This window comes from Gracilinanus agilis, chromosome 5 (assembly GCF_016433145.1).
Source record: "Gracilinanus agilis isolate LMUSP501 chromosome 5, AgileGrace, whole genome shotgun sequence".
In the NCBI taxonomy this organism is placed as follows: Eukaryota; Metazoa; Chordata; class Mammalia; order Didelphimorphia; family Didelphidae; genus Gracilinanus; species Gracilinanus agilis.
Window position 1 is genome coordinate 112,980,361 of NC_058134.1, and position 19,412 is coordinate 112,999,772.

Below are 19,412 nucleotides of genomic sequence, written 5' to 3' on the forward strand. Positions count from 1 at the left end.
TCTTTAAGCCTTCTATTTTATAAAAAGAGATCTTCAGCTTCTCCTGTTATCTACTTAATTTGACATTGAAATCATCAATTTGATTTCACTTTGCTTTGAAGTCCCTAAAACTTTTCAAAACTGGAGTCTATGACTTGCTCCTCAGCCCTGCACTTTTTAAACTAGTTTAAAGAGGCCTACTAAGTCACATCAGAAGGGAATTAAGAAAGACAGACCATTTATTGAAGCATTGCTCTTTCTTTATTCTCTACGTGAGCAGAAATAGAGAGTAATTTCAGTTACGAGGTGCATCTCTCCACTGACCTACAGAAAAGAAGTCAGTATGCTTATAGTAGAAATAGCTTTGGCTTTGGAGGACCTGAATTCAGTCATACTTCTGTCACCTAAACCCATGTGACCTTTTAGAAGTTACATAACTCCACAAAGCTCAGTTTCCACATGTGTAAAATGAGGGTGTTGGGCTAGTTGGCCCCTTTCAACACTAAATATGTGAGCCAAGACCTTATGACTCTCCCCGCTCCAATGCCAACTCTCTTAGTTCCTCCATTTCTAATCCTTTATAGCTCTAAAATTCAAGGACAATGCCTTTTCCCAATCAAAAAGAGTAATTTTTCACTTTTTTCTTAAGAAAGAAAACCATCTCATCTCTATAACTACTTCCTAGTAGGTTGCTGACCTTGAATTGAAATGCTATAGTAAGGTTTGCAAAATAAATGCTTTTATGTTAGTTCCCTAAATTCCAATGCAGTATCAAATACAACTTGTTTCCTATCCAACTGCTTTCTGAAAGAACTTGTCCAGAACATTATGTTTTTAAAAAGAATATTTTAAAAGGAAATGTAATAATGTTTTAAAATATAGATTTAAGGTGATTTTATCACAGTTGGAAAGTACTAGATGGGCATATCCAATCCAGTAACCGTTCTGAACTCTTTAGTACTTTATGTCAGAAACTAAAGCATAGAAGAAAAGGGCAAGTGAGAGTAAGAGTTCAAATCTAGCCAAACTTTTGGTGTTAGAGATTTAAAACGAAAGCAAAACTTTCTAAGCCTCGATTTTTGTCCTGTTGAAAATAGGACTTGCTATTTTGAAGAAATAAAGAATTGAAGTGTTAATTTAGCTTCTCAATAGATATTAATTTATTATAAGATGGGGCTGAGATGACCATAAATGTCAAGATTTGGCTTCCCTTAAAAGTTGCTCTGAAACTTGAGTCTGGGTTAGTCTAAGATTTGTGTGAAAGAATTAGGGACATATTTTCTCAACTAAATGTTTAAGGTTATAAATATCAGGAGCTTCATAAAACAAATATTTTTTTCTAGATTGGGCAATGCTATTGTACAAGATTTGGCAGTGTAATTCCTTCCACCAAGAGAACAGAGAAGAGGAAAGGAGAAAAGAGGAGATGAGAGGAGAGAGGCTTCTCTTTTTATTTCAATCTCTGTTTTCAACTATAGTGAAATATAGGCTAAAAAATGCCATAATAGTCTATCATTCAACTCAATAAATCATACTGGTTGAAAGTTATATTTGAAAACCAGGGCTTTAAAACATAAAAATAAGTAATTAAAAATGGAGAGAGAAGTAAGATTATTATGCCCAAACACAATAAATACAACTTTGTAAATAAGAGCAATGATATTTTAAAGTTTATTTATTTAATTAATTTAGAATATTTTTTCATAGTTACACAAATCATGTTCTTTCCCTCCTCTCCCCCCAACCCCTCCTGTAGCCAACAAGCAATTCCACTGGGTTTTATAAGTGTCATTGATCAAAATCTATTTCCATATTATTAGTATTTGCACTAGGGTTATCATTTAGAGACTACATCCACAATCATATCCCCATCGATCCATGCAATCAAGCATATATTTTCCTTCTGTGTTTCTACTCCCACAGTTCTTTCTCTGGATGTGGATAACGTTCTCTTTCATAAGTCCCTCAGAATTGTCCTGGATCGTAGCATTGCTGCTAGTAGAGAAGTTCATTACATTCGACTGTGCCACTGTGTATCCATTTCTGTGTATAAGGTTCTCCTGGTTCAGAGAAATAATATTTTGATGGAATAATCAATTAATCTCCCAGGCAACAATAGTAGCAATGAAACCCAGGTAAATACAGAGGAAAGAAGCTTAAAAGAGGACACTAGAACAAATGGGGCAATTTTGTTACTAGAGTTAATGTTTAGATCTTTTATTTTTACCACTGTATGAAAAGTGGAAGTTACACATATGGTTACATTTAAAACTTCTTATAGTCACTGTTAAAGAGAGGAAAGAAAAAAAAAATCTTTCACACAGACCCTTCTCGTCCCTTCCCATAAAAATCCCAGAAACAAAATTGAACACTATAGATTTTAAATCTTAATCCAAGCTTTGCAAACTAACACTCATCAGCTCTACATTTGGAATTTTTTCCTCAAAATATCAAGCAATTTTGTTGTTAATTATAGTATAATCTCATACTATGATAGTGATGATAATTTACTTCAGGTATATATGATACTTTAAGGGTAAAATTCAGGCCTAACAACTCCTACCAATAATGTTCCAAAGTAAAACTCCCCAAACCATGGTTTGTGGGAAGTGAAGGTGGGGAATGGTTTGATTCTATGTGTCCCTGCTTTGATGTGCCACACTGTGGCTTTGAATTACTATCAAGGGACCAGGAAGGGTGTAAGGACTTGTCTGGTAGATGGATACGGAAGTCTCATCACCTGGGACCATCATTGTCTAATAATTCTGGACCACTGAAGCCTCATAGGGTTGTAGCAAACTCTGATATTCAGGGGGTACACCAAACATCTCAGTACATACTGTGCATGATGGCAGAAGCCTTAATTGTTTCACTTAGGTGGCTTAAATGGATGAGCTCTCTGTTCCCAAGCATCCATATCACTACCTTGGTGCTGCTGTTGCTTCTGCTGGTCAATTCGGCTCTGTATATGCTAGAAATAGTGTCCAAAATCTTCCTCTCCCATATTATGCTAGTATCCTCTTTTTAAAGCACAGATGATCAGAAGGATATCCTTATCCCACACACCCTAGGGTGTTTAATCTCAAAGATTTGTGGAATTGAAAGACAGAATAACACAGTGGAATGAGTATTAGACTTAGAATCAGAGGCTCAAAGTTCAAATCCTACCTGTTACTTGCTGCCTGTTGTGACACTGGGCAAGCCTCCAATTCTTGTTAGGCTTCAACTCCCTCATCTATAAAATGAAGGACTTAACTTATATGACTTCAAAAATCCCTTTAAACCCTAAGATGATGATACTATAAATCATGGAACAGTACCAAAAAGGTTACTTCCAATACTTTTATTGTCTATTTTCTTTTTCTTATTTGCATATTTGAATATATTTTTCTTTTTAATAATATTTCCCCAATTACATATAAAAATATGTTTAACATTCTTTTAAAAAATTCAAGTTCCAGATTTTTCTTCCTTCCTCCTACCCTCCCTCCCCTCTCCTTCACTGTGATGGTAAGTAATCTGATATAAATCTTACATGTACAATTATAAATACATGGGTTTTTCAAAGGCAGTTAAAATTATTTAGAGTAACACCAAATAATATAGAGGCATATACCATGCCTTTATTATTCCCCTGCTCCAATATTAATTGGAAAAAATAAATTTAGCCTAGAATGTTCTTCCTATTCCACTGGTTTTACTTCCAGCCCAACCCTCACAGACATCTCAGGGATGCAATTCTTATTAGAAAAGGGATGGCTATCACCCCCAAGGCAAGCAGGCTAGCCTAGACAAAGTGGTAAGGAATCCTGAAGGAGAAACAGTAGGCAGCAAATGCCAGGCAAGTCGAACCATGGATTTTACTACTGCCATTTGGGATCTATTGGCTCTTATGAGTTTGGGGTGGTTCTTTTCACTGATGTTCATCTCATATGTCATGTAGGCAGTTTTTTCTCCATTTTTAGTGTAAAGCTCCCTTGACAAGAATTGTGAGTCTTCACACAAATATATTTGCAGTTGCCCCTTTTTGGATGTACTCTTTCATTGGCTACGAGTCTAGCATATATTTTTTTTGTCTGTGCAAACACCATCTTTTTAACCAGCTTTTTGTTTTCTAAATGCATCATTCTTTTTTGAATTGGCTATCTTCAATTGGTGATAGCTATAAAAATGCTTTTGTCTGTCTGTGAGGTCTTAAATTCATATTAGGCTCCTTCTGATAGTATTTTCCCTTTAAAGTCATTATAATGGAACTAGCCTAATGCTTAGTTGGAGATTGAATTAGTAGCGCACTAAGTGGCAATGAGTTTCAATATCTGGATTCAGTCAACTTCTTACAGTCTGTCTTTATAAAAGTTGACCTTGCCCAAGCTCATCAGCAACTGATTGTTGATGCAAATGCCTAGGCAATCATCATATATTAGGAGATATTCTCAATTCAACACCTCTCTTGTTACTGGTATTTTCCTATGCCAAGTGTATACTCTGCTTTCTAGGATTTCAGGTATGTTATTGTATTTCACATGTGTTAGTTACCATACTTCCAAGGTACATGGGTTCAACAGAGTAAGATGAAAGAGTCCACGTCATGCTGAGGTATCAGGTATAAGTGAACAGAAGAGCAATGTGAAACTGTAATTTTAAGTCTCACCATCTTAGGAGAATGCTGATGATATCTATCTTGCTCTGTCCTTAGGATAACCTACTTGTAATTCATGATGAGCCTGCTCTAAAAATAATGTAAGAGTTTATTGAGATTACTCAATATTCCACCACATTTTCTTCCACAAAAGGCAACTATTCCTGAGCCTCTTAATCAGTTGTTAGAAAATGGCATTGAATTGAAGAACAGATATGTATTTTCTGTTACTGCCTTCTAGGTATGGCAAGTGTACATTGCCTCATTTCACTGATGTTTGACCTTATCATCTCATCTCTTCAGTGAAATCACTGGCCCTTATCTATCTTGATGTCTTCACTTTTTAAATTTATACATATCATGAATGTTTGTAGAACTTTTAAAAATAATTCTGTCCTTTTAACTGTGTGCCCCAATATATAGTGCTTTGCATGTAGTAGGTACCTAATAAATATTGGTTGAATTGAACTGCTTAGTGCTTATGATTACATATTTGTTGACAAGTATGGAAGAATAACATGAAAATATTATGGAATATGGAAATAACATGGAACAATATAGAAATAAGGATGCTTTGAATCATCTTCCACTATGGACCCAAGATGACATTGTGCTACATCCACTGAAAGTTTTGATGTTAAATGACCTCGTTGATCCATTTCTTCAGACCATTCTACTTAGATCATTAGTTATACTGGAATGCCAGGTTGGTTCATGCCTTGAACTATACTTGACTGTAGCATCCAGAAAGGAAATTGTCTAAAGAATGCGATCCATTTAAAAGCTATCAACATGAATCATCTTCCAAGAAAAGAAAGTTTTATTTCAGGAGACAGCCTTCACATTATCTTGGCTACATAAAATGCAGCACACCTGGGAATTGTTCTTATAAAAACATTGGCTGCAGGTTCTTTTTCTTAAGTTTTTATTTTGAATATTTTCCCCTAGTTATGTATTTAATGTTCTTTCCCTCTCCCCCAAACAACTCTAACCTCTCTTAGCTGATGTGCAATTTCACTGGGTTTTACATGTATCACTGATCAAGACCTATTTCCATATTATTGATAGTTGAACTAGAGTTATTGTTTAGTGTCTATATCCTCAAAAATATCCCCATCATTGGCTGCAGGTTCTATGCCAGGTAGCTGGAATTTATTTATTTAAAAGTCTGAAATAAAGTGTATGGCATGCCAGATTTTTTGGTATAACTCACAAATGGCACCTGATTTTCTGTGGAAAGTGATCAAGAAACTTTGGTCACGATTCCATGTTAATTTTCAAGGACTCTTTCAGAGATAGAACTTGTGATGATAAGAATTTACATTTCTAAAGTGCTTTGGAATTATATTTATTACTTCATTTACTTCTTAGAGATACCTTGTAGAATTGCTATTATGACCTTTTTTTTACAGATTAGGAAACTGAGGTTCAGGTGGCTTCCCCCAAATCCCTCAACTAATAAGTGTCAAAGTCAGGACTTGAATCCAGTGGCTTCCCTCAACTCACTCTGCTAATAAGTAATAGAATCAGAACTGGAATCCAAGTCTTATATCTCCAAATTCAGTGTCCTTTCCAGTTGACCAGCAATTATGGTAAACCCTTCAGAATGGCTCCATTTATTCCTAGATACATCATAAAACTTTGATGCAATAATCATAACTCATTGTCAGTTGCTTTCAGTCTATTAACATATGCTATTATTTTCAACAGCACATTTGCACATAATATCTTCCTTCTCTAAACAATGATAGTATTTTATATGTTTGCCATAGAGTATTGTAGATCTAGAGCTGGAAGGGACCTCAGAGAGCTTCTGGTCCAATTCTACTATTTTACTATTGAGGAAACTGAGGCCAGGGAATTTAAATGAATCTTTAATTCTTTTTTGTATAATAATTATTTGTTTACTTATATTTTCTTCCCTACTAACTTAACTTGGTGTTGGAAAAAAACCAACTAAACTGGCTTTATATACTTTATATACTTCTTTAAGCACCTTTCATATAGTATATAGATAGTTGTTATAGATAACTCTTTGGTGAAGAAACTCCCCTTCAATGTAGCTCAGGATCTCTTCTCCAATTTACAAAGTCTTAAAAGATTGCCTAAAACAGTGAGAAGTAAAATGAATTGCCCAAGTTAATATAGCCATGATGCATCTATGAACTCAGGTCTTCTTGGTTCTGAGGCCAACTTTCTAAACTCTATGCTATACTTGCTACCTTTCTTCATATAGTGGGCACTCAGTAACTATTTGTTAAATAGATGAATTAACCCCAGTTGAGTTTGAGGAATATGCATATAGGTACCTTATCCACATTGTCTCTATCATGCCTAATTCAAGAATCTAAAATAAAGTTTTGGGTAGACTGCTAAGAACACCTTGAAAACAATTTTTAGCAGAGGCTGGCCATCAAGATCAGAGACCTCATCAAGCAGTTTTACTTCTTGTTCAACAGCATGAATCCTAATGAAATATTACTAAAATGCTTAAAATTAACTCTAAAATCCTAATGAAATATTACTAAAATGCTTAAAATTAACTCTAAGACAGAAGAGTGGCAAGGGCTAATCAATCATGAGTAAATTACTTCCCCACATTCACACAGCTAGGAAGTGGCTGAGGTCAGATTTGAACCCATGTGCTCCCATTTCCAGGCCTACTCTTTTATCCACTGTACTACCTAGCTCTCCCTCCTAATGAATTATTAATCACATGCTTTGCCTCAATTGCTACCATCTAGATATATGAGAACTTAAAAGAAAAACAATAGTATTTTTAGTTTTTTGCTGCTCCATTGATACCTATTCTCCCATTTTAAGCTATAAGACATTCTTTTGACTTCACCATTTAATTAAAACTACAAAAAATTCTTTCCCATATGGTCCTTGAAAGCAGAAGAACTTTTAGAATCCTTCAATGTCATTTGGGATTGAATTTTTGGCTATGCTTTTTGAAAACTCATCAGAGTAGAAGAAAAAATAATTCTTCTTTGGCCACCTGAGGTGGCCAATTCAGATTCCTGAATTTGGATTCAGAAGACCTAGGTTAAAATTTTGACTCTGCCATCTATTTTCTATGACTGTGGATGAATCACTTTATGTTTCTGGGTCTTTGTTTCTTCATCTATAAAATGAGGGTGTTGAGCTGGATGACCTGAAGGTTTCTGAATTTATTATGCTAGGAACTTGGCATTTCTATTCCTATAGCCTGTGGTGGTACAACAGAGAAAGCTTTTCTAAAGAGTACCCTAGTAGTAGTACCCTTTATAAAGAGCTTAAAAAAACCTCTTACTTTCTATCTTAGAATCAGTGCTATATATTGATTCTAAGGCAGAAGAGCAGTAAAGGATAGGAAGTAAGGGAGGTAAGGGACTTGCTTAGGGTCACACAGCTAAAAAGTGTCTGAGGCCAAATTTGAACCTAGGACCTCCCATCTCTAGGACTGGCTCTCTAGCCACTGAGCCACCCAGCTGTTCCCTCTAAAGAGTTTTTCTGGTATAACATTGTTAACTATAACTAGTCTTGGTTTCTTCTATTTGAGAACTGTCTGTTCATATCTTTAGACCATCTATCAACAGAGAAATGGCTCTTAGTCTTAAAAATTCTGAATCTGTTTCTTATGTATCTTGGAAATGAAAACTTTGTCAGAGAAAATTCCAAAGGTTTCCCCCAAATGATTATTTCCCTTTTTTCCTTAGTTCTATTATATTTGCTGGAGAAAAAAAAACCCACAGACCTTTAAAATTGGAAATTAAAGCAATTGTGAGTATTTGCTTTATACTCATAAGATTAATAGAGATAACAAAAAGGAAAAATGACAGAAGTTGGAAGGGCTATGAGAAAACAGGACCTTTGATACACTGTTGGTGAACTTTTGATAAGGTATAACCATTGTGGAAAAAAACATGAAATTATATACAAAATGTTATTAAACACTATTTGGCCCTTTCTTCAGCTATCCTATTGCTAGTCCTGTAATCCAAACATGGACAACCTTTTAGAGATGGAGGGCCAGGCTCTACCCCCCCACCCCCCAGATGAAGTGCTGTGCCCATGCCCCACCAGAGACCACATTTTGTGCCCCTTCTCCCACCAAATATGGGGCTTACACTGCTTCCCCCCTCTCATTGGACTACTGTGCAGGTGGGGAGCTGGTGATGTAGTCAGGCTTGGGGAGAGGGAGAGATAAGGAGTGTTCCCCTCTAGTTATATGAACTATGATCCCCTCAAACCTAGCTCCTCTCAAAAGTGGAAATTGAGGGAACCTTGAAAATTTCAAAGTACTCCCTCCTTAGCCAGTATTAAAGGAACCAGAAGCTCTTTCAAATGCAACACTTTATTGAGAAAAAGATAAAAGGTGGCCAGGAAAAAAAAAAAAAACTTAAAAGTCCCAGTTTACAGGAAAACCCCTTATTTATGGGAAAATATAACCCTCAGGTTAAATGACATCTTCCTGACACATTCACCCCATCACCATCAAGTCTTCCTGAAGTGGGTATCCTCCAAATTAACCTTTTTAGCAAATGGTCCAGGGTTGATGTCAGATTTTAATCTGCTTTCAGGCCTGATTGGGATCCCTACCTCAGACAAGCCACTATTGTGTTTTCCCTCAGATAGGCACCCCTTTGAATGCAAATTTAACAGGCTAAAGCAGTGATTCCCAAAGTGGGTGCTACTGCCCCCTGGTGGGTGCTGCAGCGATCCAGGAGAGCTGGGATGGCCACAGGTGCATTTATCTTTCCTATTAATTGCTATTAAAATTTTTTTAAAAAACTAATTTCCAGGGGACTAAGTAATATTTTTTCTGGAAAGGGGGTAGTAGGCCAAAAAAGTTTAGGAACCACTGGACTAAAGCATCCAGGGGGTGCCTATGAAAAAAAAAACTGGGGTTATAGAACAGGGAAGAGGCTATTAGCCTAGCTTCTGGTTCATAAAATTTATTCCTAAATCACTACAATATAGTTTTGAACGTTTTTAAAGTACAAACTCAAAAGACATCCCCAAATCCCAAAAATACTTTGTGTAGTAAAGATACTGGTTGCTTCTGATAGTAAAGACATCAGTTTTTTCTGTCTCACACAGGCTAAAGGTAATTAAGAGGCCATTGTATTCTGAATGGGGTGGGGCAATCTTATCCTGCTGGAGATCCTATCTTGAAGAGACCTGCTTACTAACTCCTACTAGGGAGAGGAGGAGGAGAGCAGTTCAGCTGCCCCTCATTCAGTCTTTCTAGTTAGGATCTCTGGCAAATTCTGTGCTGCAAGGACAGGCACCCTGGGTCCTTGGCATCTGTGCCCATAGAAACGTCTATGCTTGCCATCATTTTGCCATTACTGCTCTTATCAAATAGATCAGAGAAAGAGAGAAAGGTCTTATATACACAAAAATATAAGAAAAAAAACCAACTAAACCTAGAAACTAAGGAAATGGACATCTGGGGAATGACTAAACAAACTGTGGCTTATGGATGTGATGCAATACTGTAAGATGATAAAGTTTAAAAATGACCAAATAAATAATTTCAGAGAGACATGGAAAGACTTGTAGTGAACTGATGCAGAGTAAAGTGAATCGAACCAGAATACTAATTATTACATTAATTATTATATTAATGTTATTATATTATATCAATATTATTATTATATCTTAATTATTTTATTAATAATAATTAGAACTTTATATACACTTTATATGTACTTTAAAAGTGAACAATTTTGAAGACTTATATAAACTAATAAAGAAATAAAATAAGTTGAACCAGGAGAAACATTTATACAGTAAAAACAACACTTTAAAGACAAGCAACTTTGAAACATATAAGAACTATGATCAACACAATCACAATCCATGATTCAAAAGGATTGATAAGTGTACTTACTAGTCCCTTCTTGATAGAGAAGTGATAGATTCAGGGTACAGAATAAGACACACTCATACATGCATATATGTTTACATGTAAACATACAAACACATTTATCTATGTATGTGTAGGTGTGTTTTAAATATATTTATATGTACGTATATGTAATTTTATTTAGCATGGCCAACAAAGGAATTTGTTTTGCTTGACTATGTTCATCTTTTTGCGCGGGAATTGACTTTTTTCTTTTTTCCCCAATGAAGTTTTGGATAAGAGGGAGAGAAAATAGATTTCTGTTCATTAAAAAATAAAATCTTCGTTATAAAAAACATTATTAACTAAGAGAGAAAAATGTCATGTAAAAAGCAATGCTTTTGTGGAATATTTATATTTGCTTTTCTTCTGAATTCCTTTCAACATTTAAAAATATATATTTCTTGTACATCCTGTAATGATTTATGGTGTGAAATTAGCCTAGATTAGCTTTTACAGCAATCAAGAAATTGTTAGGAGGCCTGCTTGTCTTTTGCCTTTTCATTGCTATCCAGTGGCAGGTATATGCCAATAGGAGCAAGAAGAAGAGAAGGCCTATTCGGGATGAAAAGACCTCAAGTCCAGAGAAATGCATAGACATTAGCCTGACCACACACACAAGAGGGAAGGTTCTATTTCCAAGAAGTCAAGAGAAGTTGATTGAAGAGGGGTGGAAAGAGTAAGATTTAGCTTCATACAAGGGATAAAGATCCAAAGCAGAAAAAAAGGAACAGAAAGAAATTAATTCCAGAATATAGAGTGAGTTGTGGGAATCTATCAATGCATTCAGAATACAAGAGAATAACTGGCATTCGAATATTACAATGGACTTCCGTGGGACTAAGACTCATTTGGGTTATTTAAAGATGAAGGATGATGTTAAATAATTTGTTTGAATGAGGGAAAAGTGGACTTACAGTGTTTGACCACTAACAGAATCTGGAAATAATTCCTTTTCTCCCATTCACAAGGCATCTGAAATATGATATACTTGGTAATTATTCTAGCCTCTACAGTAACAGGTTTTCCCAGATATATTCTCAGTCTACAACAGATTTACTAGCAGTATAATAGGACTGTTGCTTTACAAAGACTAAAATATTACCATTAAAATGGTTTATTAAAATATTAATGTTGATTATCAATATAACCAATAAGGAGAAACATCGTGATATGAAGGATTGAGGGCTGGGCTTGACATCGGGAAGATTTCGGTTCAAGATTCTGTTTCTGATATTTACTGGCTATAAGACCATAAATTAAATCACTTAACCTCCAAAGCAGTCTTCTCAGAAGCAATAAATTACAGATAAATTGCTCATTCATATTAGTGGCAGGGATTTCTGCAGCAGGAATACTCTTCATCAATAAAATTATTAGATTAGATTAAAAAATTGAAACCAATACATACATGTATATGTCCACTCACTCACCTACCCACTTACATGTAAAACAATAGACACACGCACAGACATCTTACCAGCCTAGTTAATTATTTACTTGTAAATTCATCCCAATACATAAAGTACCATCACACTTTTCCAATAACAGCCTCTAAGTCTCTATTAATATTCTTCAGTCATTCATTTCTCTGCTTATTTGATCCTATTTAGTGTATATTTCATTGTATTTTTTCATTACTTCATATTCCTTCAAAACGTTTTCCAGCCTTTTTGGTATTCTTCCTTATCGATATTAATTACATTTTAATATTACATTACATAAATGCCCTACAGTTTATTTAACCCTTCCTCTATATTTACTTTCCTTTTTTCAATTAAATATAATATTGCTATGGAAATCTTTGAACAGTTAATTTGGGGGAGTTATTTTTTATAATAATTTTAGAGAATATTCTTAGTGTTGAAATTTTGGTTCAGAACACTTCATATCTCAAATGAAGCATATTGGGTAGGAATTGTCAGTTAAACTTTTTGTTGGAGAAGGGCCTCAATTGTCATTTGATTTTAAAATCTGAGATATATGGACAGTACTCAGAAGGGGAGGGATAAAAGATTGTTCATGCTTAAAGGAGGGATGTAAGAAGACACAGAGAATATATAGTAACTGTTTTCACATTGACAAGAGAAGCTGTTGCCCCCTAGAATCATACAGCTATTCTAAAATCCAAAAAGATTTCTATTTTAAAGTAGGTTCAACACACAGGAGCTCCCTGAGTTTGACCTAAGCAGAGTCATCAGTAAGGTGGGTCTAGGGCATAGACATTTAAAGGAGCTAACAATATTCATCCTTGAATACTGCATAAAATAACTAAGCTTATCACTTTGTTAACAAGACCACTGTACCCTTTGATGACCTCTAACTTGCCTTTGGTGGAAAGGTTTACCTTTTCTGTGTCTTCACCAATTGTGGCTAGTGTCTCAGGGTTTCTTTCTCGCCTGAATTTGTCTTTAAAATTTGATCTGAGGAAGTTTTTTTTTTTGACATGTTTGACCTGGTTAGGAAATATGCTTATTATGCCTCAAGGCACAAATGTTGTTCAGTGTCAGAAATGTCAGTATTCCCTCTCAATACATTCTTGTTCTGGCCCAAACCTGTGATTCCAGTAAATTAATAATAATAGTACTAGTTAATATCCATATAGCATTTACTAAGCACTTTATAATTATCTTCACGAAAGTCCTGGGAGGTATCATTCCCTCTTTTAACAGATGAGGAAACTGAGGCAGACACAGATTAAGTGACTTGTCCAGGCTCATACTACTAGTAAGTGTGTGAGGTCACATTTGATCTCAGGTCTTCCTGTCTCCAGGCCCAGAGCTTTACCCATCTAACTGCCCAGGGAACTCTCAGTGGGTAAATTCTTTATCGAGGCAATTTATAGTTGTTGAGAAGTCAAGTGATGCTTCTGTAACTAGTGACAGAGAGATAGGACTTGAAACCCAGGTCTTCCTGACTTCAAGGCCAACTTTCTATCCATCCATTTTATCATAGTGCCTTTTCTTATTAAATTATTAAAAATAGTCATCATTGGGGAAAAAGAGGACTGAACTTGACACACTGAATGTGCAGTTGTGAAACCCGAGTTAAAATTTTAGATATCTTTGGGCAGTGACTTCAATGAGTTGATGTTTCCTCATCTGCAAAACAAAGGGCTTGGATTCAATGAACTTTGAAATCCCTGCCCAGCTCTATAATCATCTAGTCTCAGTTTTTTTTTCTCAAATGTTCTTTTGCAGAAACCTTAGGACACTGGATCCTTTCATCTGAATGTGTCTAGCCTTTCAGACTTAAGTGAGCCCTTTTTGTTGACTCCTGTCCTTGTCATTTACTACTCTAAATTAATTTGGATTTTTAGGAAGCCAGTATGTTTGCTTGTAGTATTAATGTACATTTTTAGATTTCTGCAATTCATGTTCTCATGGCATACCATCACTTAATAATCCTGTCACCCTGTAGAACATAGGCATCTGACCATAATTAAATCTCTTCCCTGGAATTTTTAGCAATAGGACATGTTTCTATATTCTAGACAGAGAGTGGAATGCACTCAATAAATCCTTGTGTTCCCCTCAACATGAGTATTGTTTTTATCCTTGCAACCTTTTCTGCCACACAAGTAGGTGGATGGTCTTTCCTTGAGGTACCAAGAAAGTTGGGGCAATTAGATGGATCAATAGAATGCTGGGCCTAGAGTCAGGAAAACCTGAGTTCATTTTCGGCCTCAGACACATAATAGTCATGTGACCCAAGCCAACTTAACCCCTGTTTGCCTTAATCCACTGGAGAAGGAAATGGCAGAGTACTCCAGTATCTTTGCCAAAAAAACCCTCATTAGTATAGGTACTTAATGAATGTTTATTGAATTAGATTTCAATGATTGCATATTCCCTCCACTTTGCTTATGTGTTTGGGCCCTTCTGTCATCTATCTCCTTTACCTTTTCTTTTTTCTCAATCTTTCCTTCTCTTAACAGTGTTCTTTTTATCACTATCAGAGAATAATTCTCAGTTTTCATAAAGGATTGTAAGATTCCATGGGGTTTTCCAATCCAGTCTCCCACTGGCATAGTCACAAATCTGCAGTGAAAATAGTTGGGAAACAACCATCTATTAAACAATATTCTCTCCTCCACCCTCAACCATAAGGACTAGAATCATAAATTACGAGGGACCTCAGTGGCCATCTAATCTAGCAATAATCACTGAACCCTGTTCCAGGGTGGGAGGGCATTCCAATCATTCTTGCTACCTAGGGAGACTGAGGGTGGCAGATTGCTTGGATTTGGGAGTTCTGAGCTGCTGTAGGACTTACATTTATCAGGAGTCAGCATGAATATGGCATGCCTCAGGTAGTAGAAGGGCAATAAGTCTGCCTAGGGAGGTCAGAAAAGTGGAACAGATTAAAGTTATCTTTCTGGTCAGTACTGTAATAGGGTCATAAATGCCCTCTGTACTTCCAACCTGTGTGAGATAAGGAAAGCCAGTGTAACAGAAAACAAAAAAACAATAACAGTAGCAAAGATAAAACTCACTGAAGCCTGACTTCATTTATACCTTTCCTGATATGAAAGATCCCTTCTCAATTGGATAGGTCAGTTCTAATACTGATGATCTCTGGGAGTGAAAATTCTACAGTTTTAGGGATTAGGTCTGGTTTTCAACTATTAACCTATGTCCTATGGAGGGGTTAGTAGTAGAGTTCTTTCCTTCATTTCCAAGTTTGGAAAATGCTGTGGTAGAAATGGTTATCTTGAAGTAAAGGGGAAAATTATTATTGGTGTTTGTCTTCCAAAAAGATACTCATTTTTTCTCTTCTTTTGCAGAATTTTGTCCGTCATCATTGGGTACACAGACGGCGCCAGGAGGGAAAATGTAAGCAGTGTGGTAAGGTAAGGGGTTCAGCTATCCCGTGATTATTGCACCAGGATTCCCTCTGGCTTTACTTGGGTTACCTGAGTATCCTCTCCTGTGTTAAATAAGCATGGGTTCATTCTAATACTAACATGAAGCTCCAAGCCTGTCCTCTGAGAAAAGAGGCTTAAGACTGGTAAGCATTCACCCATAGAAATCCTGGAATCAGGTTCACTTCATTACTTTCTAGCTCTCTTCATGCATGCCATTAAACACTCAGCCCTTGGCAGAACTCCCTCTTATATTATTCTATTATAATTATATTTAATTTTGGCTTCCTCCATTAGAATGTAAGTTTCCTGAGGCCAGCAGCTGTGTTAATTGCTTTTATTTCTGCCCCCTAGAATAGTGCTAGAACACTCTTGGCCGTTTATGTACATTTTCCATTCCATTTCTTTCAGAGAGAATGCATTTCTCAAAACTGTTTTATGATGTTTGGTTTGTTACAAAACATAGTCAGTGAGAATATAACTTCATTAGAGGGGATTATTACATTTAAGAAATGATAAATTAGCTTCTTTCTTTAAGCTTGGTATTCAGCTGGAAAAATGACTCTAGTGGTTAAATCTTACTAATGAGAACTGCTAGCTCATAACATTTATTTGCTGAACAACTAACTATTAGGTTGCTGAGCAACAATGCTTGTCAATGAAGGTCCAAAATAAATGGAGCTGATGGGAAACCCAGCCAGAAGTTCTGAATGCAATGTTTTACTAGGACCCTATCCAGTGGCAATAATATAAAGCTCACAACAGCCTTGTATGAGACCTGTCTCTTTATGGTTTTCTGGCATGTGCTGTGCATACTCCTTGTTTTTACTAAACCCATAGTGGGACGGGGGTGGGTGGGATTGGGGGTCCAAAGCTACTTGCAAAGTCGAGGAAGGAAGGGTGGGTGGTACTCTTGAAGTTGTTTCTAGGTATTTTCCTTTTTAGTGCACTGCTTGAGCAGGGGGAAAGGCACAGGATAGACTCTCTTTCATGTTCTTGTAATTGAAGATTCATTTTATTTACTTTTTTCATTTTTATTAAAAATCTTTGTAATAGTTAAACATATCATCCACTCACACTTTAGGGTTCATTGCTAGCAATTCCTAACTAAGATGGTTTTAATGAATGGGATTTTTGATTTGGAGAGGAAATAAAGATAGTTTTAGAATTTGAAGTAGTTCAGGGAAGAGTAGACCAATGCTAATTGGGAAGGCAGCATATGGGTACCATGTGCTTGAAGCATTTAGGAGAAAGAAGGAAGCAGTTCTGAATACTCTATATTTTAACCTAAGAAATAATTTCTTTTGTGCTGTAGTTTTCCTGGACCTGATTTCAGATGTCACAGCTAGTTTGGAAAGCTAGAAACCTCAACCTAATTTCAGTGTGGTTTGCCCAAAGTAGGCATTCAAATTTTTGTTCAATTCAATTATATTTGGCCTCCCTAGTCTAAGCTGTTCTTTCTAGGTATGTATAGGTATATTTTTACATTTATGAGTATAAGTGCGCACATATTTAGATAGATAAAATATACAATTTAGAAGCAGTTTTGTGTGTAGTGATTAGAGCCAGTGTTTTAGTCAGAAAACCTTGGGTTAAGGTCCTGATACTTACCACATAAAAGCCATGACACTACAGGCCAGTCAGCTAGTTCAATGGTACAGATACTTGCTAAGATTTTAAATGATTTTAAATGGTTGTTCTGTTTGGTAGAGGGAATTCCCACACAGGGAATTCCTCACACTAATGTGATCCCTAAAGTTCTAAACTGAAATAAAACTATATATTTTCTACACATTTCTAATTTGATATGTGTATCAAATATATCTTGCAGGTTTCTCTTTTTTTTTGCTAAGATATGAATTAACATATATAAAGCACTTTATAAATCGTAACATTATGTATAAATGTCAGTTGTTAATTTTATTACTGTTGTTCCAGACTGAAATGAGACTGTATATATTCCCCAAAATATCTAATTTGATATGTTTCAAACCCATCACAGGTAGCTCACAGACTTGTTTTATAGTTAAGTTATGAGATAAAAATATATTCAAAGCACTTTAGAAACCTTAAAATTTTTTGGAAATGGTATTTCATTTGTGTGGTTGCACTTTCCCAACAGACCATAAGTTCTCCCTGTCTTCTCATCCTTTGGGAGTTTTGTGACCATTTTCATACCAATCAGTCATCCCAAGGAGATCTACCCTTTGCACCAAAGATTTCTTTTTATTCTTTTAGTATTCCAGAGGTAACGGCTTACCACATGGGCTATCCATCTGTTGTATTTCATTCTAACAATAGAAGAGATCTTCCTCTTCCATTTATACTTGTCACCTGTAATGTTTTAAATCACATCTTGAACAAAAGTTATCCTGAAGGAAATGCTTCTGCCTACTTAAGTCCAACATAAAATTTCATTATCCTTTTGGTTCTTTGTCATTTTAATTCTTTTAAAATCATGGTAGTCAAGGAGCCAGAGCCAAGTAGTAACAGGTGGACTATTGTTGGCCTTTTACAGATTTGTTTAGGATCATTGAAGGTACCACAAAGTTTTCCAAAAGCATTAAACATATATCTTTCTTCTGTCCAGTCTAGCTTTAACTTTTTATTATCAATCTATGCTGGTTGTTTGAAACAGATATATTAATGTACTAAATCACTGGTCTTGCCTGTCCAGCCTTATATTGTAACCCAGGCAGTATAAGTCATTTGTTTTCTTTGTCTTTCAGTTTATCATTAGAATCTTTTTTTATGCATAGGCTCAGAGCAATTAAAATGAAAATAAAGGGACATAATGAGAGAAAGTGATGAAGAGAGAAAAGTAACATAGGAAGAAGAGAGATATAGGAAAAGGAATAAAACTAGACGGTGAAAAATGGAAAGAATGATATAGACAGAGTTAGAAAGGAGTAAATGAGAAAAGATAAAAAAAAGAGAAAATCAGAAGTGATTGGAAATGATATTTCACACACAACAGACCACAAGTCCCTCCTATCTTATCTTATGGGAGTCTTGTGCCCATTTTCTTCTCAATAAGGATAAATGTAACAGGAATGACTTATTAGATTGTGAAATAGATTATGCCCTAATCATCTTATATGTAGGTAGAGTTTCCATGTGGCCAGTATTTGGTATTTTATTGAAAAAGCTGGTGGTACTTTTACTGAGGGTTTTTAAAAAAGATTTTATTTTGGTAGTCCTAGTAGAAGTCCTTGAAATTGTAATGAATGCAATTTGGGATCCTTTTCTCTCAAGTTTTTAACTACAGAAATGTTAGTTAGACCATACTCTAAATTAATGAGATCATCTAGATTTCCCCATGCTCATGTGGTTTTGCTCTTAATCTTCAATGGGCCTTTGAGAAGAATTGAGAGCCCATAGGAGGAAAGAATGGCAGTCATGTGGAAAAAGTTGGGAAAGAGGAGAATAAATCAGAACTGCATTTGAGACTAGCCAAACAGAGAATTAAGTGTTGACCACCTAAAAGAAAGATATTGTTAACCAAATTGGTGTTGCTACCTGACCCTAGGGCCTGTGAGTCATTATGTTACTCCTTCTGCCTAATGTCTGATAATCACCTTGTTCCACTCAGCTTTGATCTTTTTCTGTCAATGCCTTTCCTACTATTCTACATGATATAAATACTATGACTATCATGCAAGAACCTACCCAGATAGTTCTGGAGGCAGTGCTGAGTGAGGCTCCCTCCAGATTCTCCCGCCACCCCTAACCTCTGCCCAGTTTCCCTAGCATGTTGTGTCTACTATTCCAACCTCAGTTTCTTAGGAGTTGGTTGAATGTCAAGGGCAAAACCAACAGAACTTAGGGAACACTGATTCATTTGCCCAAGTATCACAGACAGATACTTGATACACCAAGTTCCCATGACAACAGTAGGGGAGGTGGGTACGCCTATGGTACAAAGTATGTTATCTCCTATTATCAATATTCTTTGACATTCTGGTTGTTTTTTTTTTTTAATTAAATCTGGAGACTCCTTTTTTTTTAATGGGAGAATCATGGAAGACATGAGA

General features: G+C 35.8%; 1 protein-coding gene across 1 annotated transcript in view; it reads left to right on the forward strand.

The window, feature by feature from the left end:
• The window catches only part of DGKI (diacylglycerol kinase iota), a 611,386-nt gene that overhangs the window by 267,799 nt on the left and 324,175 nt on the right, over positions 1 to 19,412 (forward strand). Inside the window, 1 exon segment of the mRNA XM_044677460.1 lies at positions 15,301 to 15,366. Coding sequence (XP_044533395.1) covers positions 15,301 to 15,366 — 66 coding nt within the window.